The sequence below is a fragment of the Pan paniscus genome, chromosome 3 (assembly GCF_029289425.2).
Source record: "Pan paniscus chromosome 3, NHGRI_mPanPan1-v2.0_pri, whole genome shotgun sequence".
In the NCBI taxonomy this organism is placed as follows: Eukaryota; Metazoa; Chordata; class Mammalia; order Primates; family Hominidae; genus Pan; species Pan paniscus.
The window spans coordinates 150,841,284-150,868,729 of NC_073252.2; the positions used below are offsets into that span (position 1 = coordinate 150,841,284).

Here is a 27,446-nt window from a genome sequence, read left to right on the forward strand (position 1 = left end):
GGTTCTTAACTCATGTGAACTTTAGTTTCCTCACCTGTAAAGGGAGGATAATGATGCTGACCTCATTGGATTGTCAAGATGATGAAATCCTAGTTAATGCATCTAACATGGCACTTGGCACGTGGGAGCTCAATAAATTTTCACCATCCAAAGAAAAGGATTCCTTTTCTGTCATCTAAAGATGACCTTTGCATAGTATAAACCCAGGTTATTTTATAATCCATATACTTTTTTTAAAAAAAGATAAAAACAATCATTTTTGAATAAAGATGCTCTAAAATTTTGGGGAGGTAGGTAAACTGTTAATAAAATCTTGTCTACATAATTAACTCAAAGGTGGAAATTGTTGTGATAGTAATGCATACTACCATGATATAAAGTTATTTATTTTTCTTGGACTGAATGAGTTAACTGCATTGTTGAATGGTTAGGAGCTTGATAGAAAAAAACCCAGAAAAACAGTTGTATAAAACCTTCCAACATTTTGATATTGTCCTTTATTTCTAAGGAAAAAATTCCTTGAAAAATTTCAGTAAGAAATTACACAAATACCTATGCTTATAGATACCTAAATAATATAGATTCTTACAAAGTTTTTTACTTTATAAGTAAAAGTAATAGATGACTTTCTTTTTTTGAGACAGTCTTGCTCTGTCGCCCAGGCTGGAGTGCAGTGATCTCGGCTCGCTGCAACCTCCACCTCCCGGATTCAAGCGATTCTCCTGCCTCAGCTTCCCAAGTAGCTGGGATTACAGGTGCATGCCACCACGCCCCGCCTAACTTTTGTTAGAGATGGGATTTCACCATGTTGTTCAGGCTGGTCTTGAACTCTTGACATCAAGTTATTCACCCGCCTTGGCCTCCCAAAGTGCTGGGATTACAGGCATGAGCCACTGCACCTGGCCAACTTTTATAAGTAAAAAGTAAGGGTGACTTTTTAACATGTTATCCTTTTCACAGGCACTTCTGACTTCTCCCTCCCCTTTCCCACTCTTCTTCCCAGACATAATGTATGTAGCTTTAGTTTAGTGTCGTTAATAACAAGAGAGATATAATTGTATTTTTTCTTTTACATTGATTAATGTTAAAGTCACAATGCCAAATTTAGGATCTTAGTGAGTAACTAGAGATCTAGTTATATCTAGGTGTTCCTATTAACCTGGCCGCTCTCTCTCCCTCAGGTTTTCTCTTTGCACATTAAGTGTAATTAACCCAAGCCAAGATTAATTAGCAGCAGTTATTAATGTTAGTAGTAGAGTCTTGAAGTCTTAAAGGAAGGGCACATTAAATCATAATTTACCCTGGATTGTACATACTGAACAGTCCTTAATCTTTTCTGTAAAGGATAGGAGTTCCAAAATCTTTGTTAGGATAGATAGTTTTTAATTAATTTGAGTTTTAAAATGATGTACTTGCTCTTGAAACCTTATTCCTGCTTGGGCTGTTTTCAGGCCTCCTTTAGGACCTCTCTGTGTACCCACTCCTAATTGACCTCATCGTGTTGTTAAGTGAGGATCAGATTTGACAGCGCATGTGAAAGTGCTCTGAAAAGCTTTAAATTGCTAACTAAATCAAAGTTAGGCACGAGGGAGGCTGCCAGCTCAGCTTCATGCAGTGGTGAGGTGGGAAACTGAATACAATTTTCTTAATATCTTCATTTCTCATTTAAAATTCAAAGGTGATTAGAAAATGCAAAGGGATTTTTCAAAGAAGCAAGTAAGCTGTCAAACCTCATATTTAAAAGAACTTTGTATTTTTGGGTTGTGTGGGGGTATAATTCAAAAGGAAGACTGTTGAGGGCAAGGTGATGAAAACCCATCCAGGCACTGCCTTGAATCCCCGAGACTCTGTCACCCCCAGTTAGCTAACCCGGGAGATGGGGTCCTGCTGAAATGAAAGTATTGGCCTGGGACCCTGAAGTGCCTTCCCAGCCACTGAACCAGGCAGCAGCTGTTTCTCCCCACAACCTCCTGCTGCGGGGTCATCCTCAGTCTGAATATCTGGCGTGCTTGGTCACACTTCGCCTCCTTGTTTACATTACTGACTCTGAGCTTCAGCTCACCACACCCTCCAAACTCAACTGGGAGTTTCCTTCAGCAGGAACACCCTGACAGTCCCCAGAGCCGGCAGGAGCCCCTTCCTAAACCCTCCCGGGTATCTGTGCTGTGGGAGGGGGTCTCGGGGAAAGCCGAAGCCGCTCCCTGACTGCTGCCCACTGTAAGGACAAACTTTTTTGTATCCCCTGGCACCAGTCAGACCCAGGGCCAACCCTGGAGTCTTTGGGTCTCTGGATGGAGGTTGGAGGATGCGGAAGAGGCCAAGGAGGAGACAGGGCCAAATAAGAGAGGTTTAGGAATGTGGCAGAAATATGCTAATAAATTCATAAGTGGACACATAACCACGTGGCTCTCAGCCTATGTGTAACGTTCTGTGCTCATTTTTAGCACAAGTAAGGACTAAACCTTTATTGAGTGCCCCCATGTACCAGGCACTGACTGGACAGGGCAGAATGAAGTGACTGAGCCTAGTGCCTGGCACATAAAAAAATCAATCATAGCTATGATTCTTTTGTGTATTTTTCATTTAATCCTTGCAGCAATGTTTTAAGACACTCCTTGTTTTACAAATGAGAAACTGAGGCTCACACGGGTTAGTTATACCTTGTCTGGTGTCACATGATTGCTGAGTGATACAGCAGCGGGGTGGACTTGAGCCCTGATTCCGCTGAGCCCAGTGTGGTTCTGCTGCACTCCACTGCCTGCCTTGGAGGAAGGAAGGGCAAAGGTTGTCAAAACCCCGCCTCGCACTGCTGGCCTGCCAGCCTTTTCATCACCTCTGCTATCACAAAGTACTGGTGTGAATAAGTGTCACTTGAATAATACTGTAATCTTATCAGCATGCTGAAAGATATAAACGGAAACAGCCCTTTTCTCTCCTGCCTTCTCAGCTGACAAGCCGACCAAAGCCAAGGTTAATTTGTTGTTGAGAATTTCTCTGCCCTCTACCACAAATCTTTTATCTGGCATGTTTGTTCATCTTTCCTCTAATATAGGTTCACACTTGCAGAGGAAGAAGGTGGGCCCAGAAATGAAACTCTGGGAGTGTGTTCTTGTCCAGCACGGAGTTCCCAAGCCAGGGAACCCCCCCACCGCGCCTGACCAGCCCTTCCTCTGTTGTGGGCTGGTGCTAGACATGGTAGAAACTTTCTGTTCTCCTGAAGCAGCTTGAGTTGCCTCTGCTGGACATTTGTAGTATCTCTTTCCCACCTTCTTGGTTGACTCTGCTGCTGGGAGGGGAATGACAGGAAGCTCATGAGTCTTCTGTTGGGTGGGTGTGTTTGTGGGAAATCCTGCCATTTCAAGCCATGTGACTGGAATTAGATAGGATGAAGGAGGTGTGCCCTTTGGAGTGTGAGAGTCTCAAGGAGCCTGCTCTCACTGTTAGGACAGCAACCAGGCACAACCAGGGCCATAATGAGTGTCTCTTGGCTCAGCCCACAAAATTATGCCTAACCATGTTTAATAAATGGTTTTTTTGGTAATGAGAATGCATAATAATTATAGGGTCTGTTCACCTTTCTTTTTTACTTCCCTGCTGCTGTGAAGATCCAATAATCCCTCTTAAAGAACATAAATCTCATCTTGAAATTGAACAAAGAACTGTATACATGGCATTTAAATTAAGTACGGTCTTTCCATCACCCTTCTCTTGAAATCCATACATTTTTTTTAGCTTTTTACCTAAGTGAAGGAGATTAATCATTGTTCAGTTACAGTTTAGTGCATGTTTAATAGAAACATTTACCGAGTTTACTTAGCATGACCTGTTCTTACACTTTAGACCGAAAGCCATGCTGTGATTTTCAGAGGCTTCACACATGCTACATATATGGTCTTATACAACTTCCCTTTGCCCCTGCCCATATATAGTGAATTGTTCAACTCTAGTCCAGAAGGGATTAGAATTCATCGTGTAGGTTTCTCAGCACAGAAGCCAGGGACTGATTTGGGCTTAGCTAAACCAGAAGTGCCATGTGCCCTTAAATTTAATAAGGCTAAAAATGGTCAATTCACTTTGAGGCTCTACCAGTAAGGGAAATGCAATTACATAAATGGCTATTTTCTGTCCTAAAAGAAGAAAATAGTCTTAAGAGTCAGACTTAGTACTAGGGTGTGAACTCGAAGTGTTACATTTTATATTTTCAAATAATTGAGGTAGATGTTTCAGTTTGTGGATCTTTGCAAATACTCCTTTCTTTATATTTTTGAACTGTCATTTCCTATTTTGCAAGGAACTTAAAATCATGTTATTAATCATAACCAAGGGAGTGGAAGAGAATAAGCTTTATAAAGAATAATATGAAGTGTTAGCTACTTACTGGCAACAGTTAGCTGCAAAGATAGGCTGTACACTTCACTAATAGTATTAAGGTACTACTTACCATAAAGAATTTTGTTGGATGACTCTCTATTTAAACAGTGGACTTAGAAGTGGTTTTGCCATGGGAATGGCCCAGTGTTCTGTGTGGGGAAGGCATGATTTGTGATCTAATGTTGTTTGAAAACTTTCCTTTCATCTCCACTCTCACCTATTTGCTTTTTGGCTATATACCTGTTGTCAGAACTCTTCTCTTTTTCCTGTATTACGGTTGAAGGAATAATTGTTTGTGTGTTTAAAAACTTAGTTTAGTTTATTTTTTAAAGAGTGATCATGTTCATTGTAGATATCTTAGAAAATAAAAATGAGCAACAGAAGAAAATAGCAGACAACTATAATCCTATCACCTAGTGTATGTGGGGCTTTTGGGGGGAGGGGTTTCCCTATGTTGCCCAGGCTAGTCTTGAACTCCTGGCCTCAAGTGATCCTTCTGCCTTGGCCTCCCAAAGAGCTTAGATTACAGGCATGAGTCACTACCTGAAGATGTGGGGCTTTTTCATCTTTTTCCTGTGTACGTAGCTGTGCGCATGGGAGGATTGGAGGTTAATAGATACCTTTTAAAAAAATTGTAGAAATGGATGTACATATAGTATGTACATCCTAGTGTACATACTATTTTATTGCCTAGTCTTTTCAGGCTGGAACCCCGCTTTTCCAGAAGCTGACCTCCTTTCCAGGAATCCACAGTACAACGCTTCTGCCAGGGTCCCTGGGGGCAATCTTAACATTGATCGTCCCGTTGTTTAAGCAATTTTCCTATTTGTCTTCCTGCTGAAGAGCAGATACGTACTCACCTGAAGACACAGTAGTCTCTTCCTTTAAAGCTATTATATGTGAAGTGGGATTTGACCACTGAAAGAAAATCTGTGTTAGATCTTACTCAGTCTAAGTATTTTATATACAAAATACTCAAAATAAGATTTTTTTCCATTTATGACTTAAAGAACCATATTATAATGACTCTACAGTCTTTTATTTCTTCTCCCAATGATCTCATTTCCAGATTATTGCTTACAGAAAATTTTCATCCTTAGAACTGATTTCTTTTTAGTCCCTCCCTTTTGTAACCTTCCTGAGGATTCTGCTGGCTCCAGCTCTCCAGTTTACACGAGACTGTGTATCTATAGCTACATAAGTGACGCTAGCTCTTTGCTTTCAAATTTGTGAGTTTGTATTTTTCTTTTAAAAAAACCAAATAGCAGATGGGAGGATTTCCTTTTTTGTCTTTTCTAAATTAATTTGAATTTAGCACTAAAATCCTATTTTTTTAGAAGAATTGGAAGATGAAATTTAAATAATCTTAAATTTTATTCATAAGTGATTTTATATACCCCCCCTTTCCATTTGTCTTTTAGGTAAAGAAGTTAAAAGCGTTTAGTGGCGACGTGTCGAAGCTGTCTCTGGCAGATTCCTTTCTGTATGGCTTAATTCAGGTGCCAAAGTAAGGATACAGTCGCTGGTTATTATTCTTCACGCAGTAAGATTTTTAAACTAATGACATCAAATTCTACAGTTTTACTTTTTTATTTTTCAGCTATTCACTTCGGATTGAAGCCATGGTGCTAAAGAAGGAATTTCTACCTTCTTGCTCTTCTCTATATACAGATATAACAGTTTTAAGAACTGCTATAAAAGGTGAGTCAACATATGATCCTTCGCAGAATTTGTTTTTATTAATTTCGATAGCAGTTTTTTTAAAAAGCCAAATGAAATTGGACATGGAAAGTCCTGAATTTCTGATATACCCTTAAAAGGGAAATGAGATGTTACTAGGCATGCACTTAAGGTTGATTTCCATTGACATTTTTCCCCTGTAATGAACGTTAATTTACATATTACCCTTCCACAGAAGGGAGTTTCTTTCATCTCAGGCTTCAGGGTCAACCTTGCTGGTTACGGCTTGCTCTTGTTCCTCTCCTGGATGAGCTTTCTCTGTGTATGTTGGTATGTGGTGTGTGCATGTGTGGTGTGGGCTGTGCACGTACACAAAGCCCGGGCCCCTGGCCCAGCTGCCTCTCTCCTCCCTGTCGTGGCCTCTGTTGGTGGCTGGGACCCAGCCTTTCCAGAAGCAGACCTCTTTTCCTGGGGTCAACCGTGTGACTCTTCTGCCAGGGTTCCTGATGTTTCTGTTCTGTGGTGTCGTCTCCCACTCCTCCATACTCCAATTTCTGCTGAGCTATTTAAATTTGAGAGGGGCAGATAGGCCATTTTCATTTATTTGAAAAACTCTTTAAATTCTTGCCTGCCCAGCTTGGATAGCCTCTTCTCAGAGCTGCCCTGCCGTCTCCTTCCGGAGGGGTGGGAGCTTTGGTTTCTGGCATCTTGGCACTGAGAATCCCGGCGGAGTTGCAGCTGGCTTCTTTTCAGCTCGGGGCCATATTCTCTGGCCCTCCCTGACCTTCACGCTTTTCAGCATGCGTCAGTGCCAGTCTGATTTCCTTTTGGTCATTTTCTGGATTTCTAGTTATTGTTTTAGAATTGTTTATTCCTATTTGGTTTTCCTGTTTACTTGCTCTGGCCTGTTTTGAGATAAAATTTTTCTCTTTGGTCCATCGTATTTTCTTCATTTTAGAGAGGAGACTAAGAAGGAAAAAGATTTTTAAAAATTTCAACATACAGGCCTTTAAACTTTTTTTCCATACACACTATTGCAGCGACTTTGGAAGGTTTGTTCTGGAAGAATGTGTTTTTATATTGAGCAATGCAAACTTGTGGGCATGGTAGAAACATTTCTTATCTGGTCATCCTTCCAAAACTGGCCTTCTTAGATAACACAATATAGGCAGTGATCCAACTGTAATTTTTTGAAAATATTACCAGACTTAATGGAGAATATTAACTTAAAAATGTCAGTGACATTTTATTATTTGATAGTGTAATTTTAATGTTTTCTTTTTACCTTTCTAAATGTATTAAAAATTTTTAATTTTGTTTCTTCGCATGGGTGTACAAAGGATTTGGTGTTAATAAAGAACTAGTTTACCAATATATTACAATGATAAGTTTCTTTCTAAAACTTTCAGCCAATCCAAATGAAATGTGTGGCTTTGAATAAAATGAAAAGATTCCCTGGATGCCTGGGCCCTCGCGGTTTGTGCTTTGCAAGTTATTTACATGTTCTCCCAGCTTGTTTATTTTTTATCTCTTCATAACTCATTGACTAAGCAAAACGTTGCTTGCTGTTAGTTTTCATATTCCATAAATGTGGTCTCTTTGAGACTGCATACTCAAAGAGTAGTGGATATACAAGGAAAAATTAAATAACTGCTGAGAAGGAAGTTAACTCCTGTCTCACGGGATACTGCTTTGCATTAGGCTTTTGCATTTTTCACTAATTGAAAATTTTTATTATTGAACTATTTTGTGCTATTTAACTATCATACCTATTTGATTTCCAAGTAAACACTGACACGGATTGCCGGTAGCAAATGATGTGTTAGGTATCCCATAGAATGTATTGCTTTGTTTGTTTTTTCCGTTTTATATACAGTTTAAGGTCACAGTTTGCTTCAGATACACTTGAACTTGGATGTGGTAGCTGTCTTTTGTGCATTTGAAACTGAAGGCATCTCTAAGGTGCTGTGATGTGTTCTTTTTGATAGAACTGATGTCATGTGAAGAGCTGCATTCAATATTACACTTGGTGCTCCAGGCTGGGAATATCATGAATGCAGTAAGTAAAATCCAAAACAATTGTAATGTTATGTTTTCAACCTTGTCTATCTAAAGGTGTTTGTGTGTGTGTGTGTGTGTGTGTGTGTGTGTGTGTATGTATACATAATTTTTTCTTTTTGATTTGTCTTCTTTAGGGAGGGTATGCCGGCAATGCAGTAGGATTTAAACTGTCTTCTTTGCTCAAATTGGCAGACACAAAAGCAAACAAACCTGGGATGAATCTCCTGCACTTTGTCGCACAGGTATGTGGAAATGATTAGGACTTAGAGAACGCATATGAATACCCCTTGGAGGCAGTGAAGTTTTTCCCAGGCATAAGATGGTGTCCAGCAGGGTTAGGAAAGGGCATGGCAAGTTCCAAGACGGTTCTGTTTGTAAAAGCGCCATTAGCAGATTCCTGAGTTGTACTGCACCCAGGGCTATAGGGCTGAAGGGAAGTGGGAGAGTGAAGCAGAGAGGCTGGTGAAGCCAGCTATGAAGGATTTAAGTGTCAAAGGTGGGGAATTTGGATTTCATGCTTTAGCAGTGGGGAACCAACAGGAGTTTGTGCACAGTGTAATAGCTTGACTGGATCTCTTTAATAGCTTGACTGGATCTCTTTTGTTTTTGTTTTTAGGCAAATAAGGCACTGTGGAGGCTGGGTTAGAGTAGAGAAAGAACTAGAAATAGGAATACACCTCCGCAGAAGTTGGCTGTGATTGTTTGGTGAGCGTTGAGGGAGGGTAATTGTCACAGGGACAGAGAATAGAGGATGGAGGATTGAAATATTTCTGATGTGGAATTGACTAGATTTGTGACCAGTTATGTGTAGAAAGGTCATTTCTGTCTTTCTCCGTGAACCATGCATTTGAGCGCCATGCTGCTAGCACAGGGTTTGGGGTCTGACCCTATCCATTGCTTTGTTTTTTTTTTTTTTTTTTTTTTGACTGGGTCTCTATAACACCAAAAAAGTGAGGTACAAAGTGGAAAATCAAGGACAGTTATATCTTTGTTTTGAAATGATCTCAGCTAATTGAACTGATTGGCTTTTCCTCCATTGAATCACTCAGTTGTTTTGACATCAGTGCTGTAGTCGTAGCTTTAACCTGGGGAGGAAGCCGTGGTGCAGTCTTGTTTTGAATGTGAGCTTCAGAACACGACAGGACTGGGAGATTTTGACTGTCCTTTGCTAGCTGTACTTCCTCAGGCAAGTTACTTAAACCTGAAGACCCTCAATTTCTTCATCTAATGCTTGAGAGTAGTGATAACTTACCCCAAAACTAGGTAATTGAGAGTGCTGAAGGAGCTGACTCCATAAAGTGCTTATCTCAATGTTTGGCCTATGGTGAGCTCTCCATAAACAACCATACACACTATTATTACTATATTCTTCAGAAGACAAAGGGCCATGTTTAGCTTGGGACTTAATTGAAAGGTTAATTTTCAGGCATTAAAAGAAGAAAATGTGTTCCTTGCCCAGCAAGGGTCATGGATAGTATTTGGGCAAAGCTCTCCTGAATCCAAGTTTCCAGGCCCTCTGGGTAACTTGGTCTCTGTCCATGTGGGGAAGCCTCCTGGGTCAGTCATTGCTTCCTTCCCACTTGCCTTCCTCTCACCTTCTGAACAGGTGAAGAATCCAAACACTGCCATGGCTCCTGTACCTTCTGATTAAACTCTGTTTGCAAACTGGTTTAACAGCTGAAGGTATCTCACTCATTTAAAGGCATGCTCACAGGTATGGGTGGTATTTAAGCAGGATATATTGGTTTCTTTCAGAAACAAGGGGCCCTGCTGAGCTGCAGCCAAATGCTCATTAATTGTATTTTGTGTCAAGATCAATTGCTCTGGAAAGTTAAATGTATCTTGAGAGTAGGAGAGTTCTAGCAAATCTTACTAAGAGTATCAGAGTTCATGTCTCAGTGAAATGCTTTGAATGTGTCAAGTTTAAAAACAGGAGCAGTGATTTTAAGATTCCTTTAAGCCCTAAGAAAATTATTTCCTTCCAGTTTTATCAACATAGAGAAAATTCTGTTTTTGTTCCAGGAAGCCCAAAAGAAAGATACCATTCTTCTAAACTTTTCAGAAAAATTGCATCATGTTCAGAAGACTGCTAGGTGAGCAAGTGAATTGTGAGAATTCAAGATTCTTTACCTTTTTATGAAAACTGATAAATAGTTAAAACTTTTAGATTCCAGTTTGAAGTCTAAAAGGTTTTGTTTCATTGAACTTTCAGACTGTCCTTCATTTGCTTAACACAGGTGTGTGTGCACCTTTGGAATTTGGGGGTTTTGAAAAATTAATCTTTATTTGTAAACTAAAGAAACTATTTCAGTCTATTCTAATGAATGTCATCAGTATAAAAAATATGGATTAAGAATTTCAGATCCCTCCACGCCCAAGAGATAGAGCTTAAACAGCACCACCTATTTCCTTGGGAGTTGGTATATATCAATCAAACTTTCATGGCCACATTTCACTGTTTCCTTGTAGAATCTAACATGGTACATTTATTTTCCTTTGCATTAAAAGAGTTTGGAACCGTACCAAGAGCTGTGAAATGATTTTACTTTAAATTAGTCACTCACAGAGAAAGGCACATACAGAGAAAGTATCTGCCAAACATAAGGCTCTAATTACATCACTCTAATTTGCTTCTGATCCTAATGTAGATATGTATCTTAATGTAGCTAGACTCTGTGTGTATATACTATTTTGACTTTTGTATATGTGTTTTAAAATTTATATTACATCCACACATCCCACGGTAAATGTTCAATAACCAGCTGTTGGAGAAAAAAGTCCTGATTTGTAGCATTTGCTGATTTCCGTGTTGTAAATACCGTAACCATGGCTGATGTCAAGCTACTGACATACATTACTGAATGCAAATTAGGAAGAGACACCCGCAGTTGGTTCTCATGAGCAGGTTCAGCCACCGCTTAATGTGTCAAGCCAGTTCCTAGCATATACTTACTGAGTGTATCCAACTATGACATCTGTGAACCATATGCATATAAATAAATGAACCATAGCTCACAGCCCTGCCACTGGCCTGTACCTCAAAAGTTACTGATTCTATGAATATCTAGCCACAGATTACATGTCTTTCCCAAAGTGGGATTATCAGTTCAAAGGTGTAAACAGTTTATAATTCATGTTTACAGATCTCTAGATTGTTCTCTAAAAAGAATGGACATCTTATAAGATAGGAACTTTTGACTTACTGAAAGAAATTTGTGTGGGAACATTTTTACTGTAATTAGTATAAAAATATTCCTAAGAGATATATAGATAGAAATTAGCATTATATTTTTGAAATGGCGTTTCTGGTCAGAGCTGGATTGGAGCTAGATATTGTCTTAGAAAAATCCTATTCAGCAAGCTTGTTTATTTGAAATGGAAGGTGAAATACACTTGTGAAATACAAACAGGTCTCAGATATGTGCCGGTGACCAGTGAAGGTGGAAAACTTTATTGCACAAAGAAACATTTGAATTGACAATGGAAGCATGAATGCATCCTAATTTATGAATTTCACATGCATTTTAGGTTTCGCCTACTCAGTTTTCTGGGTAACAAAACCATCATTCACATTCTGCCTATCTTTTGTTTTTTTTTGAGATAGAGCCTCGCTGTGTCACCCAGGCTGGAGTTCAGTGGTGCAATCTTGGCTCACTGTAATCTCTGCCTCCTGGGTTCAAGTGATTCTCCTGCCTCAGCCTCTCAAGTAGCTGGGACTACAGGCACCCACCACCATGCCCAGCTAATTTTTTTGTATTTTTAGTAGAGACGGGGTTTCACCGTATTGGCCAGGCTGGTCTCGAACTTCTGACCTTAGGTGATCTGCCCGCCCCACCCTCTCAAAGTGCTGGCATTACAGGCCTGAGCTACCATGCCAGGCCCACATTCTGCCTATCTTGATTTGATGTATATAACAAAAGCATTGCAATCAATCCAACTGTTAATTTGCAGAATTAGGGCTGGCTGTGGTGGCTTATGCCTGTGATCCCAGCACTTTGGGAGGCCAAGGCAGGAAGACTGCTTGAGACCAGTAGTTTGAGACCAGTCTGGGCAACATAGTAAGACCCTGTCTCTACAAAAAATTTAAAAATTAGCTGGGTGTGGTGGCGCACACCTGTGATCCCAATTATTTGGAAGGCTGTGTTGAGAGGATCACCTGAGCCCAGGAGGTCAGTGCTGCAGTGAGCCATGATCTTGCCACTGCTCTTCAGCTTGGGCAACAGAGTGAGACTGTCTCTTTAAATAATAATAATAATAATAATAATAATAAAAATCAGCTGGGCCTGGTGGCTCACACCTGTAATCCTAGCACTTTGGGAGGCTGAGGTGGGCAGATCATTTGAGCTCAGGAGTTCTAGACCAGCCTGGCCAACATGGCGAAACCCCGTCTCCACCAAAAATACAAAAATTAAGCTGGGCATGATGGCACATGCCTATAATCCCAGCTACTCTGGAGGCTGAGGCATGAGAATTGCTTGAACCCAGGAGGCAGAGGTTGCAGTGAGCCAAGATCAGGCCACTGCAATCCAGCCTGAGTGACAGAGGGAGATTGTGTCTCAAAAAAAAAAAAAAAGTTGCACATTTGTTAGCTATGTTTTAGTTCTCTGTAAAATATAGAAAGCGTGCTCTGGCCACCTGTGGAATCTGCTATTTTCTCGCTGTTACCCTTAGTGTTAGAATTATCAACATATATTGCCTTGCTTCTTGTGGGTTAGAGTTTCCTATTTGTGTTTAGTGGCCCATGGAAAGCATATGAATCCCGGAAGCCGCTGGCATTTAGTTTGTAATGCTTATTGCATAAAGGTGTTCAGAGCTAGTTTATGAAAAGGTTTGCAGATCCCATGGTTTTGATTATCTTACCATCAAGAGTACAGTTACAACCTGCTCTCTTTGAACCAGTATATGTCTTTAGAAACGAATCACTTCTTAAAACAGGAGGAAACACAAAAGATCTAAGTACAGGGGTAGGTAAATATCATCACAGTAGCTCTCCCCTTCTGTTTCCAAGGTTGAACAACAGTTAGTCTTATTTAATATACCTACATGACACATGGCTTCCTTGTTCCAACTGCCCACTCTCCCCTTTCTTCTTTTAGATTATCTCTGGAGAACACGGAGGCAGAACTGCATTTGCTGTTTGTCAGGACAAAATCACTAAAAGAAAACATCCAGCGGGATGGTGAACTTTGTCAGCAGATGGAAGATTTTCTTCAGGTTTGTAGGTGACTCAAGTCAGTCCCTCTAATCTCATCTCCCAGCAGCACCCCGGGGCTGGTTAAATTTGCATGGGTGTATTTGTGGAAGCAGCAGTTCCCATTCATATTTTTTTTCTCCAAGTTAGTCAGAGGAACTTGGTATTTCCATGCCCATTCTTTGCAGAGGATGTTAAATGTGATCTAAGCCTGATCTATTTTTTTTTTTGTCTTTTCGTTTGTTTGACTTGTTTGTTTGTTTGTCTTGAGAGGGAGTCTTGCTCTGTCACCCAGGCTGGAGTATAATGGTGCGATCTCGGCAAACTGCAACCTCCGCCTCCCTGGTTCAAGCAATTCTCCTGCTTCAGCCTCCCGAGTAGCTGGGGGCTACAGGCATGCACCACCACACCTGGCTAATTTTTGTATTTTTTCAGTAGAGACGGGGTTTTGCCATGTTGGCCAGGCTGCTCTCAAACTCCCGACCTCAGGTGATCCGCACTCACTGGGCCTCCCAAAGTGCTGGGATTACAGGTGTGAGCCACCGCGCCCAGCCCAAGCCTGATGTATTTGTTTAGGGACAGTGCTTCTGCGAGGCTCCTGTTGTTCACTGCTCAGTTTGCACGATTGCAGTTTACTGTGGTGAACTGGTATCAGCCATGGAGTTGCACTTGGGCTATACCTGGCAACTCAAGTTTTGTTTCTAAACCAGTTAAACTTTTGGATAACAGAACAAAGTTCCACAGAAATCAAGATGCCTTAGAACTTGGGCTGTCATTTCTTCACTTGTTTATGTTGAAGAAACAAGCTGCGTTTTGGCATGTTTTATAATGAGAGCAGCAGAACACATGAGAGCTGTGCCCGTCAACACCAGGAGTACACAGGGCCCACAGGGTGTGTCGGGAGCTGCTCCAAATAACATCAACAAAAAACAGCAGAGTGGACATGTTTGTGACAGCTCACTGTGACTCACTAATCGCATAGTCTGACATACTTCTTTTATCTTCCTTATTTAAAAAAAAGAAAAAAAAGGCACCATCTCATGCTTTTAGTCTTCAGCGAAAGGCTATGCTACCTGAAGTGTTGTTAGTGTTTTGAGACCTGTGAGGTGGATTCATGTAGCAGGGCTGCCCTTGGCACTGGGGAGGAACAGTGTGCTCCTGAGGTTGTGCCAGCTGAAGCCTTCGCTTCTTAATTCAGCTCCTTCAAAATATTATGACCTTCGGCGGATGCTTGATTTTGTTTGGCTCTGCTGTGAGTTTATTTTTATTATTAAACATGTGCTCTGTATTTTCCTTCAAGTAAAACCAAACTAATTTTCTTGTTACAAACACCACCACCAATACCACAAAAATACTGAACAGTAAACGAATGCATTAAACAAATCCGGAAAATCAAGAATAAGGACCATTGCACATCAAGATTAAAATTCTGGATGTTTCATTCCTCCAAGTTCTCATATTAACTATTACCATCTCAGTCAATATTCACACAGAGAAGCTTAGGATGAAGAACAGCTCTGACTTAGCCTCACCTCTGGACTGCTTTTCATAGTCAGTCTTGTTTTAACTCTTTACACTTCTTTCTGGCAGTCGTTTTTTTTTTTTTTTTTTTTTTTCCGAGACAGAGTCTCACCCTATCACCCAGGCTGGAGTACAGTGGCACGATCTCGGCTCACTGCAATCTCTACCTCCTGGGTTCAAGTGAGTCTCCTCCCTCAGCCTCCTGAGCAGCTGAGACTACAGGCGCATGTCACCACACCAGGCTAATTTTTTGTATTTTTAGTAGTGATGGGGTTTCACCGTGTTAGCCAGGATGGTCTCAATCTCCTGACCTCGTGATCCGCCCGCCTCCCAAAGTGCTGGGATTGTAGGCATGAGCCACTGCGCCAACCGAGTCATTTTTATCTCTATAAGTAAAACGTTTCATACAGCTGCATACTTTTCTTTCTTAAATTCAACTTCCTTTTGAATAGGTGAGATAAAATTTTTCGAGGTAGGTCAGGGTCAGGGCACTCAGGTCTCTGAACACCAGTCTGAATGCTGGACTCAAACTCTATGCCATAAGAAGTGGGGAACTCTTCAAGGATTCAGAGCAGAAAAATGACAGAAACACATTTTTGCAGATCTATTTCAGCATTTTCACCCTTGGGGTAAGAAATACTGAGTAAACTTGTTTGAAACTTCAGTGTGTAGCAGGCAAGTTAGAGATGTAAGGTTGACTTGGACACTACAGCTGCTAACCTGTTGACATTCTTGCTTTGCCAGTGTAGCTTTGAACTTTTCCATTTCTGGCCCTAATCATGTAGAACTCCTGCCCGGTAACTTCAAGTGTGGTTACTGTTCAGATCCACATTCAGAATGTTTCATTTTCCCAAGTCCAAAGGGTGACTTCAGTGTGTTTAAGATTTTCCTTCCTGGTACTCTGTCAATCCCCACAGGATCTAGAGATGAAACATACGAGGTGGAGCTGAACTCCCATGTAGATTCTTGTCAAGAGGCCTATTTTTCTGCAGTTGAGCTGTTCTTGGCTGGAATCCATCTTTCCCCCTGTGGAAGAATGACAGGCAAAGATTTATCCTTTCATTAATACCATTCCTCCATAAAGAAAAATACAGCATGAATGCACACACTGCCTTGGGCTACTGACTCAGGTGGTTACTTTCTCTGGTATTTGGTTTCCTACATAGTTTTCGTTTCTTACTACCTCTTGAGTGTGTTTGGTTTAAGAGAAGGGCTTTTAAGGGGGAAAGTGGGTTGGAGTGGGTAATAGGTGGCGTCTTCACAGAATTTCCCTGTAGGTTCTGTAGCTCTCCACACAGGTTCAAACAGCAGTTCTACCCCTCCAAAGTGGGCAACTTTAGCTTTACCATTTCCCAGCCCATCCCCACTTCACTCAAAAAATGTTTTCAAATATAACCTTTTTTAAAAACATGATACATGTGATTTCATAAAGTAACATACTTCATTCATTCCTTCTTCATATAACCATTATTTCCCAGTAAACAAGGAAGCAACATAGGCTAGGCTCAGTGGCTTACCCCTGTAATCCCAGCACTTAGGGAGGCTGAGGTGGGAGGATGGCGTGAGGCCTTCCTGGGAAACATAGGGAAACCCTGTCTCTACAAAATATTTAAATATTAACTGGGTGTGGTGGTGCATAGCTATAGTCCCTGCTACTCAGGAGGCCGAGGTGGGAGGATTGCTTGAGCCCAGGAGGTCAAGGGTGCAGTGAGCCATGATCACACCATTGTACTCCAGCCTGGGTAATGGAGTGAGACCCTGTCTCAACATAAGACTTCAGTGTGATTCCAAATGTTCATTCTCATGGGCTGTGGCTGCTGTGGAGCCCTTTTTCTCCGCACCATACTGCTTCCTCATGCAGCTCCCCATGTTGTCACTGAACTGCCATCGGGGAAGTGTGTGTGACCCTTGGACATGGCAGATTCCATGCTGAAGGCCTTGGAACTCATTGGAGGAAAACAAGCTTCCTTTCTTCCCATCTCTGTGTTGAGGCAGTACCAGAATGCACAGGGGCCTCAGAGACTTATTTGTCCTAGAAGAATTAGGAGAAAATGAAGAAGCAAAGAGGGTGGTTTTGTAAAGGACAGTAATGCCTAGCCATCGGGACCCATCAGAATCTCCTGGGGTGGTGCTTTCAGAAAATATTAGTGTTGGGTCCACCCCAAACCTGTGAAATCGAACGGGAGGAATACAGGCATGGCCTGTTGCCAAGCTTCCCAGCTGACTTGGATCAGCACCCCGGGTTTAGCTATGAGGGTTTTGGTCCTGTGGGGGTGACCCTGACCCTCACAGAGCTCATTTGGGATTAAGCTTAGACACCCTCTCAGTGGGGCAAAATTGATAATGCATCAGTAGAGCGAGTAGCTTCAGGGACCCTAAAGTAAACTCTTGACCAGTATAAGACTCAATTTTAAGAGGAAGAAGAACAGATGCAAAATGGATCTTCCTTGGTAAAAACCAGTTGTATACCTGTGTAATTTTTTTCAGTGACATTAAAAGTGAACATTTTGTTAGTGACATTCTGCAGGTTAAAGCTCTTAAATCTATCTTGTTGCTTAGTCTAGGTCTCACACGGGACTTCACCTTGCTTTCCCTGAGGTTTGTTCTGGGTTGAATTATTTTCCTTTTGGCTCTGATTGCATTGGCCTTGCAATAAACCTTCCTTTTCCAAGACCTGAAATGAAACCCCAGAGCACGTCTTCTCTGGGCACCGGATGCAGTGCCCAGCGCCGCCTCAGCTGACAATGTTTACCTCAGTGTGTGTTCGTTTGTTTTTCCGCAGTTTGCCATAGAAAAGCTGAGGGAACTGGAATGCTGGAAACAAGAGCTCCAGGATGAGGCCTACACCCTTATAGATTTTTTCTGTGAAGACAAAAAAACCATGAAACTGGATGAATGCTTTCAGATATTTAGAGATTTCTGTACCAAATTCAACAAAGCAGTTAAGGTACGTCTGGCAGCATCTGTGTCTCGGGGTTGTTTGGATTTTTATTTTCCTTCTTCTCGACCTAGTCATCTGCTCACCACAGAAAGGCACTTTGCATCTCCACGGTTTCGGGGACATCTGGCCCAGGTGGTATTGCCAGGCTCTCGGCTGGGATTGCTGGAAAGTGGCTCTGCCATCCCAGCCCCGAGGGCTTGCATAGCATCAGGGGGAGGCATTTGACTGCCTCTGCTACTTTGGTGCACAGGCTCCCTGACACTCACATTAATGCCTTGAGAGCATTTTGTTAGTAAAGTTCCTCCATGATGGCTGTCATACCATTTAAAAGTCTCTTGAAGATCCTGAATGTCTTTCTCTCCCGCTCCCAGAAGAGAATGTCCTCTTCCAGGGAGACTTCTGTTGTGGTGGGGTGATGGAACGGCCCTCCCTTTCCCTTCTTCCAAGCTCTGCTGCCGTCACTGTGGGATTGGCACCAGGGCAACCATGTGGTCCTCCCCAGAGCGGTCTTCCAGATTCCCAAATAACCACAAAGCCTGCTGCCATACTGAGCAAAACAGCTACCTTTCTTGCCCTTCAACCACCAATTCCAGTCATCTCTGGGTTTAATGTAGAAGCCAGAAAACTCTCTGGGTTGCTTGGCTTTCAAGTAAAACTTTAATTCATCAATTGAAAGCAAACCGGCCACTCACATCCCTTCATTTCGGGTGGTGATGAGGAAGCAAAGCTCGTGAGTCATCTCTCCCCCTCCAGTTGGAATGCAGCTTAGTCCATAGCTGAATTTCTTTGAGGGATTGGTCAGATTTCTCTCAAGCCCAGAATTGCTTTGTGTTCTCGACCCCTCCTTTCTCTATCCAGTTAAGAGAAGGAGGCTCAGCCTGTGGCCACGTTTGCGCTCCTCTGGCCAAGAAGTGAGCTCAGCTGTGGGAGGCAGTGGTGGGTGTCAAGGCCAAGTTGGCTCTTAATGAGGCCCTCACTCCCAGGAATTCCATAGGCCTGTGAGGCCACCTGTGTGATGCTCTCAGCCCCACTGTCCAAAGAGCCAGGCACCGGCCCCACCACCACCACAGGCAATCTTTAAAGAAGGCCCGAGAGACTTGGGGACGAGGTGGGAGGCTGAGGCCAGAGCTGCAGGCGAAGCCAAGAGTCCCCGGCTAGAGCCCCACAGAAACTTGGAAGGGAAAGGCCATCATTGGAGGAAATTGATTGTCAAGTAAAACTGCTAACAATAACACATTTGGGCTGTGAGATCCACATATTTCCATGACACAAATCTATTTAAAGTGCATGGCCAGGTGGTAGAGTGTGCTTTGGTATGTGAGCTTGCTCTGGTGCAGTTTCGATGGGAAGGGCTGGGTTCTCTGGAGCAGGGTGAAGGTTCAAAGATTTGTAAAGCACACCTGCTCCTCTTCCTCTTCTCTGATTGTGGGAACAGGCTAGGACGTGAGAGGCAGAGCCATGTGCTGCAGGCTGCAGCTGGCAGAGCCACCATGCCACGTGTGGTGTTGCTTTACCAAGGAGCAGTCAGGGAACAGAGCTGAACAGAGCATCTCTTAATATTGTGGCTATACATTAATACATCCAAATCATTGTTAAGTAGAATGTGCTACACATGAATGTGTGTAGGACAGATCCATGCTGCACAGAAGTATAATTTGAGGCTCACTCTTTAAATACCCACAGTATTTTTCTCTCAGCTATTGCCTATATAGCCCTTTCCTGGAAGTCGTCTCTGTCTTATACTGCTCAGAAACAGAGTTGGCTTTCCTTGGAGTTGAGGTCGCATGCATATGTATGTGGAATGGCAGCCTCCACTGAGCAGTGCCTTGGCTGGAAAGCTGGAAGTTGGGCCCAAGGATCGGATAAAAACTGTAGACAGATTGTTGGGCCAGGTCTACAGCACTCACCCCTTCTGCTCAGATCCCTAGTAGCTTTGAAGAGCCTCACCCTCCCTCTACACACACACACATGCGTACACACAGAGAGCCTCTTTCTCAGTGTAAGACATGACCCAGAGCTCCCCTCCATGCCTTGTATCTTTCTTTGGCTCTTAGCGTAGGTGGCTCTGGAACTGCACATTGGTCCCACATGTCTCATGCATCTTCGGGCTTCTCTCCATCCCTCAGGACAACCACGACCGGGAGGCGCAGGAGCTGAGGCAGCTGCAGAGGCTGAAGGAGCGGGAGCAGAAGCAGCGCTCCTGGGCAACTGGGGAGCTGGGGGCATTTGGCCGGAGCAGCAGTGAGAATGATGTGGAGCTGCTGACCAAGAAGGGTGCAGAGGGCCTGCTCCCTTTCCTGCACCCCAGGCCCATCAGCCCCTCCAGCCCCTCCTACCGGCCCCCGAACACCCGCCGCTCCCGCCTCTCCCTGGGTCCCTCTGCTGACCGGGAGCTGCTGACCTTCTTGGAGAGCTCCACCGGCAGCCCTGAGGAGCCCAATAAGTTCCACAGCCTGCCCCGGAGCAGCCCCCGGCAGGCCCGGCCCACGATAGCCTGCTTGGAGCCTGCAGAAGTGAGGCACCAGGACTCCAGCTTTGCACACAAACCTCAGACCTCGGGGGGCCAGGAGGAGGCCCCCAACCCACCCTCAGCACAGACGCACCAGCTTGCAGCCGCCCAGCCTGAGGACCCTGCCTCTGCCTTCCCCAGAGCTCGGCGCCAGGGCGTCAGTGTCCTCCGAAAGAGGTACAGTGAGCCGGTGAGCCTGGGCTCAGCACAGTCCCCTCCTCTCTCGCCATTGGCTCTGGGAATTAAGGAGCATGAGCTGGTGACAGGGCTGGCCCAGTTCAACCTCCAGGGTTCCCAGGGCATGGAGGAGACCTCCCAGCTGACTCTGAGTGACTTCAGCCCGATGGAGCTAGAGTCTGTGGGGCATAGGGGCCCGCAGTCCCTCAGTGCCAGCACCAGCAGCCTGACACCCATGGGCAGTGATGCCCTGGGGAGTCTCAGCCCAGCGCTGGAGGATGGCAAGGCTGCCCCCGATGAGCCTGGAAGTGCAGCTTTGGGATCTGTGGGTAGCAGCGACCCTGAGAACAAAGATCCTAGACCTCTGTTCTGCATCTCGGACACCACCGACTGCTCACTGACCCTGGACTGCTCAGAGGGAACCGACTCCAGACCCAGAGGCGGGGACCCGGAGGAAGGCGGGGAAGGGGATGGCTCCATGTCCTCTGGGGTTGAAGAAATGGGGGACAGCCAAGTCTCCTCCAACCCTACATCCAGCCCCCCTGGGGAGGCTCCTGCCCCCGTCTCTGTGGATAGTGAGCCCAGCTGCAAGGGCGGCCTGCCCAGGGACAAACCCACCAAAAGGAAAGACGTTGTAGCACCAAAGAGAGGCTCCCTGAAAGAGGCGTCTCCCGGGGCCTCCAAGCCCGGGAGCGCCCGGCGGAGCCAGGGGGCAGTGGCCAAGTCTGTGCGGACCCTGACCACCTCAGAGAACGAGAGCATGCGCAAGGTCATGCCCATCACCAAGTCTAGCAGAGGCGCCGGCTGGAGGCGACCAGAGCTGTCATCCCGGGGGCCCTCCCAGAATCCCCCCAGCAGCACAGATACTGTGTGGTCACGCCAGAACTCCGTGCGGAGGGCCTCAGACACGTCGCCCGGGAGGCCCTCCACAGGCGCCGAAGAGCAGAGGCTGCCGCGGGGGAGCAGCGGCTCCAGCAGCACCCGTCCGGGGAGGGACGTTCCCCTGCAGCCCAGGGGTTCTTTCAAGAAGCCCAGTGCCAAACCACTCAGGAACCTCCCCAGACAGAAGCCTGAGGAAAATAAGACCTGCCGCGCCCACTCCGAGGGCCCTGAGAGTCCCAAAGAAGAGCCCAAGACCCCGTCAGTGCCCAGCGTCCCCCATGAACTACCGCGTGTCCCGAGCTTTGCCCGGAACACAGTGGCCTCCTCCTCTCGAAGCATGAGAACAGATCTTCCTCCCGTGGCCAAAGCCCCCGGCATCACTCGGACAGTGTCGCAGCGGCAGCTGAGGGTGAAAGGGGACCCCGAGGATGCCGCTCCCAAGGACAGCAGCACTTTGAGGCGAGCCAGCAGTGCCCGGGCCCCCAAGAAGCGCCCAGAGTCTGCGGAGGGTCCCAGTGCCAACACGGAGGCCCCTCTGAAGGCCAGAGGGGCTGGGGAAAGGGCCTCCCTCCGTCGGAAGGACTCCAGTCGGACCACGCTGGGGAGAATCCTCAATCCCTTACGGAAGTGATGGGTGCCTGTCCTCTCCTGCCTCCTGGGATTCAGACTGGGATTCAGACGGTGAAGACTGACTTCTGGGACGAGGATGGGGAAAGAGGCAGCATGTCTTTGTTACAGATAAAGCAGCCACTGGTGCCACTGCTAGTGACGCTGTTGGGATGGCACAGTCCAGGAGGCCTGTGGACTGCAGCCTGCTGTGCTGAGCCCTGCTGCAATCCAGCGTCCAGATGGACGCACGTTCACTACTGTGACGGCCGCACCTCCCCCATGCACCCCACCCTCCCCCAAAGCCCGGATCCCGAGAAAGACTTAGTAGGAGTGTAAGGTGACATTCTTATGAAACAAGTCAAAAAAGTTTTTTTCAGGCCAGTTTTTATATATCAAAGACTTTCTTTTTAATATAAAAATTAGCTAGGTGCAGTGGTTCATGCCTGTAATCCAGCACTTTGGGAGGCTAAGATGAGTGGATTGCTTGAGCCTAGGAGTTCGAGACCAGCCTAGGCAACATGGAGAAACCCCGTCTCTATCAGAAATACAAAATTTAGCCGAGTGTGGTGGCACATGCCTGTGGCCCCAGCCACTCTGAACGCTGAGATGGGAAGGTCACTTGAGCCCAGGACCCCACCACTGCACTCCAGCCTGGATGACAGAGTGAGACCTTGTCTCAAACAAAACAAAACAAAAATGAAATGTTCTAGTTTTGGTTCCTTTTGCAGAGTGAAATGCCTCCCAGGAAAAAAATACATATGTATTTTTTTGCGACGGTCGTGCTCTGTCTCCCAGACTGGACTGCAGTGGCACAATCATAGCTCACTGCAGCTTTGACCTCCCAGACCCAAGTGATCCTCCCACCTCAGCCTCCCTCGGAGCTGGGACTACAGGCATGCACCACCACGCCTGGTTAATTGTTTTTTTTAATTTATCTTTTGTAGAGATGGGATCTCACTATGTTGCTCAGGCTGATCTCGAACCCTGGGCTCAAGTGATCCTCCCACCTCAGCCTCCCAAAGTGCTGGGATTACAGGTGTGAGCCACCACACTTGGCCAGTATATCCTCAGTATGAAGATATTTTTATCTTCCTGTGTTCCCTGGCTTCAGAGTTTCACCTGCCCACACAGGGTCCGTTGCTGGCAACTGGACTTCCCCATAAGCCTTGGGTATCCTGTGATGGGCTGTGTCTCCCTGAAGATTGTCTGGCTTGCCCACTTCTCCGTGCATGACTCTGGGTGTGAGTCTGTCTAGGAACAGGAGGGAAAGTTGGACTCAGACAGAAATCAGATGCTTCCATGTATTCAGGGCGCGCATTGTGAGCAGTGGAGTATGAGCCTTGGGGGCCTCATGGTTGCAGGGCAGGCTTCCCTGCAGATGGGTGGCAGCCCCTGGTAGAATGCTGGATTTCTCTGGAATCTAGAAGTGCCATATTTTAGTGGAAAGGCATCAGGGCTGTTTGACAGTGTGCGTCTTTCCAATCCCATGTTCCTCCATTCGTGTGTCTGTTATAAAACTGAGTGAAGGCTGCTATGACCTGTGTTCACTCTGGTTACAGGGAGGTGCAAACCATTCTGTCTCCCAGCCTTTCTTCTCTCTTTGTGTGCTCCCAGCACTTCCTTCTTTTCTAACATGGCCTGGAGAGAGTCTCTCTCTCCTTGTCTCTGTCTCTTAATAATAGTTTTTAACGTGGACATCTCTTCCTTGGTACAGTGGTTTTTAAATCCTGAGAAGAACCAAGTCAGGTGTTTTAAAACAGACTAAAAGCATGAAATTGCTTTCAGAAGAATGTATATCATCGGGAAAAGTTTGGGGGCAGAATGGGGGAATCAGGCTTTATTCAAAAGAAACAGTTGAAAACATGAACTTTTTCTACCCAATGCCCATTTCATGACTCCTCTGAGACTAATTGGGAAATGGGGAAATTCTTGGAACTTTTTTTTTAAGAAACTTTTTTGTGTGTTTTTTTATTTTAGGTCACTTATTAGTGAAACCTCATTTTAGATCTGACATTGGTAGATAGATGGATTTAGGCAAATATGATGCGTTTGTGGGGAATCCGCGTGGTTGACGTTAGAGCCTCCCTTCTGCAGACTGTTGCCTGTCATCTAAGCGAATTGGAAATGCTGAGCTTCCATAAGTCAGCTGAGTTTTAAAGGTAAACGTTATGGCTGAAGTAGTAAAGCACCTGACCACAAAACCTCTTGTAAAAACGGCCCTGAGTAGGTATTTCCAGGGCTCCACAAAGTTGCTTATGGGAATCCTGAGCTGCTTTTCACCATCTCAAGAAGCCTAAGAAGTTATATATTTAATCAGGTAGACAAAACAGTTCAAAGCATAAGGTCCATGGTGGTGGAAAATGGATGCAAGTGATTCTAAGTTTGTGGATTTGTGGATAGCAGAGGGGTCGGGACCTCTTGGAGGAACCCTGGGTACCAAGCTCCCAGGCCCTCCCTCTATCATGGATGCTGGGTGACTTTGGGAAGTCACCACCTCTTCCCAAGCCTGTTTCCCATATCACAGATGTGGGGCCATGGCCTCGATGATGGTCTCCACAGGTCCTTCCACCTCTGTGAGTCCAAGTCAGGTCAATCAGCAAGGACCCATCTCTGCCCTGGGTCAGCTCCTCAGAACCAACCCCCAGCATCTCTAAAGCAAAAGCCTCACCTCAAGCGCTGCTCAGAAGAGAGCACCTTCAGCATGAGTTGTTGCTGGAAGGTCTAATAAGCTGTGTTTCCTGGGAAGTGGTGCTTTACTTAGCCCTGCGGACAACTTCTGTGTGCATCTGTGTGAGCAGATGATCATTGTATTACCTTTTATCGGTAGTAAGCTTGGAAAAATAATTTAAGAATACAGTGGAGAAATGTAAATAAGTATCTATGTAAATTTGTTTAAAATAAACAATGTATTTAATGGTCCATTTATATGTTCTTTTATGTAACATGTAGTTTAATAAAGTTCCTGTTTATGAGAGTCATGTTTCGTCTCAGCTTCTTCCATGGATGTGTCTGTGTGATCTTGCTGGGAGAGTATTCAATTTCCTGCCCAGAGAGAAGCAGAGATCCAGGAGGCTAGGGAGGGTTGGGATGCAGCTGACTTGTCCTCCAAAGGCTCAAGAGCCTAAATGAGGCCATTGGCTGTGTGTCTTCTTGATAGCACAGAACCTGCTCATAATTGAGGGCTTAGGGAGTGGGCCTTGCCCCAGGCCGTGGGGATGTAACCCCACCTCTGACACGCAGGCTGTCGATGGAGTGCGCAGCTCACGTTATTCCATGCTGAGCTGAGATTTTGTCATCTCCGTGGGCCTGGCAAGTCTAGATGGTGTCCTGGGTGTCCTGCATTTTGGTTCAGGACACCATTAGGAAATCACAACTCACCTCATGGCTGACTCAGGAATGAGCAGAGAGGAGGGAGAGATGGCTTGATATGACCAGCATTGTGCATATTTGAAAAGGAGTGGGGATTGTGCCTCAGATACACCTCATACCTCGGATTATGTCATGTTTCAGTCCTAGCTACTTGCCTGCTTTATCTGAAGTGGGCTAGAGGAACATCCCTGGGTCAGAATCAGCAGATGAGAGTAAATGATGTTCTTGTTGGGAGTTGCTGCTTGCTCCCTGAACATGTGGAAGTTGGTCTTGTCTGTGTTATAAGCAGTTTGGGACACCAGACTCCTCCCTAAACCTTCAGTCCTGCTGCTCAAGGGATTACTGACATGTACCGCCCCCGTCCCCCCACCAAGAAAGCTTTTTATTTTTCTAATGGGTCTCAAGTAATCTTCCATTTCTCCTTCCCTTTTATTTTATGGCTTTCATAAAGAACCTGTGGCTTCATCCTCCTAAAGAAATTCATTAAATTAAAGGGGCCACCATCTCCTAATTGTTCATTCAAGACTGCATATTTATGTGTTAGGGTGAGGGACCCCAGAAGACTTTGGAAGAACTATTAATCCACCTTCGGGGGTGTGTACATTTGTGAATTTCTGCCTGTAAGGGTGCAGTATCCTTTCCCTAGCTCCCCCCATATGGCAATGATGACATTTTGCAATTTTACAGAATTTTCCATTGAAACTTAAACTTAATTCATCATTATATTTTTGCTGCATGCTCCAACCCTGTCAGAAAAATAGAAGAGAGAATTTTTTTGGTGCGTGTCCCCAAACACATATAATCATCAAATGTATAAACCAAATTTGAATAAAGGACATTGCATCTGATCACTCATTAAGCGCTGCTTAAAATTATGTGGGCTGTGAGCACAAACAAACTGGGGCACCGGGGTCTCTGCAAAATCACCCTGCTCAGTATCTGTGGGGGAAAGAATGCATAGCTCAGGCCGAATCTGCGGCAGGGTGGAAAACATAACCCAGAGCACCCACTCCTCAGGGCTTTTCGTCCACTAATATCTCCTGGTTTGGATGTCCCACAGCTCACTGGATCTCCTAAGTGAAGACAAGAGTAACGTGGTAGTTGAAGAAAATGGCTTTTCTGTCTGCTGGGCCAAAGCTCTGCAATGGGGCTTTTGGCTTCCTGATTGGTAGGTAGGACAATTGGACTGGCCGCAAGCAGCATTCATAGTTGTTCATTCACAGACCCTTTACCAAGGGCCCACCAGAAGCCTGACATCCCTATGAGCTGTGGAGGGAGGCACCTGGGCGTTTCAGGGAGGATGCCTATTCCAGGTTCTCACTGATGGAGTCGTGCCAGGCTCCTGGAGTCAGGTCCTGGGCTTTCCCCTGCCCGCCTCAGAAACACACTAAAGGGCTGAGTCATGCAGGCAGTCCCCAGCTCACAAGCAGAGGATGTTCCCCAAGTTTGCTTGTGGTGAGATTTGAGGATTTCAGAATGCACTTTCCCAGAGCAACCATGTCATGCATTATGGGTATGTTTTCAGGATAGCACATTAGAAAACTATTCAACCTGTCTGCTGTGGTCTGAATGTTTGCTCCCCCTCAAATTCCTGTGTTGAAATCCTAACCCCCAAGGAGGTAGGATTAGGAGGTGGGGCTTTTGGGGAGTGATTAGGTCATGACCTGGAGCCCTCATGAATGGGATTAATGCCCTTATAAAGAAGGCCCGAGGACGCGCAAGCATCCCTTCCACCATGTGAGGACACAGCAAGAAGTGACCGTCCGTGAACGGGTTCTCACCAAACATTGGGTTTGTCAGTGCTCTGATCTTAAACTTCCCAGCCTCTAGAACTGTGAAAAATACATTTCTGTTGTTTGTAAGACCTTAGGTCTATGGTATTCTGTTATAGCAGCCCAGGCGGCCTAAGACGCCAGGTGTGGGTAGATTACACCACCGGAATTTCTACAGAAGAGAAGCTCACTTACAGCAGTGTTCCTGAGGGAAAAGGTCAGGAGTGCTGGGAATGTTTCTCTTCTACCTCCTGCCATCAAGTGGAGGTGAAGGCACTGCAGCTTCAGGGCACTAGTGACCGGAGGAGTGGTGTCCACTCTCCACTGCTGGAGAAAAAAAGATCTCTCTGCTCTTGAGGTGGG

At 45.0% G+C, this 27,446-nt stretch overlaps 1 protein-coding gene across 4 annotated transcripts in view; it reads left to right on the forward strand.

The window, feature by feature from the left end:
- The window catches only part of FHDC1 (FH2 domain containing 1), a 66,748-nt gene extending 41,832 nt beyond the window's left edge, over positions 1–24,916 (forward strand). For all 4 annotated transcript variants that reach the window (XM_063603590.1, XM_008968910.5, XM_034959276.3 and 1 more), the window contains 8 exons: positions 5,793–5,878; positions 5,972–6,072; positions 8,040–8,110; positions 8,247–8,354; positions 10,135–10,205; positions 13,209–13,326; positions 17,607–17,771; positions 19,892–24,916. In XM_063603590.1, coding sequence (XP_063459660.1) covers positions 5,793–5,878; positions 5,972–6,072; positions 8,040–8,110; positions 8,247–8,354; positions 10,135–10,205; positions 13,209–13,326; positions 17,607–17,771; positions 19,892–21,964 — 2,793 coding nt within the window. In that variant the 3' untranslated portion in view covers positions 21,965–24,916. The remainder of the gene's footprint in view (positions 1–5,792; positions 5,879–5,971; positions 6,073–8,039; positions 8,111–8,246; positions 8,355–10,134; positions 10,206–13,208; positions 13,327–17,606; positions 17,772–19,891) is intronic.
- The last annotated feature ends 2,530 nt before the right edge of the window (positions 24,917–27,446 follow it).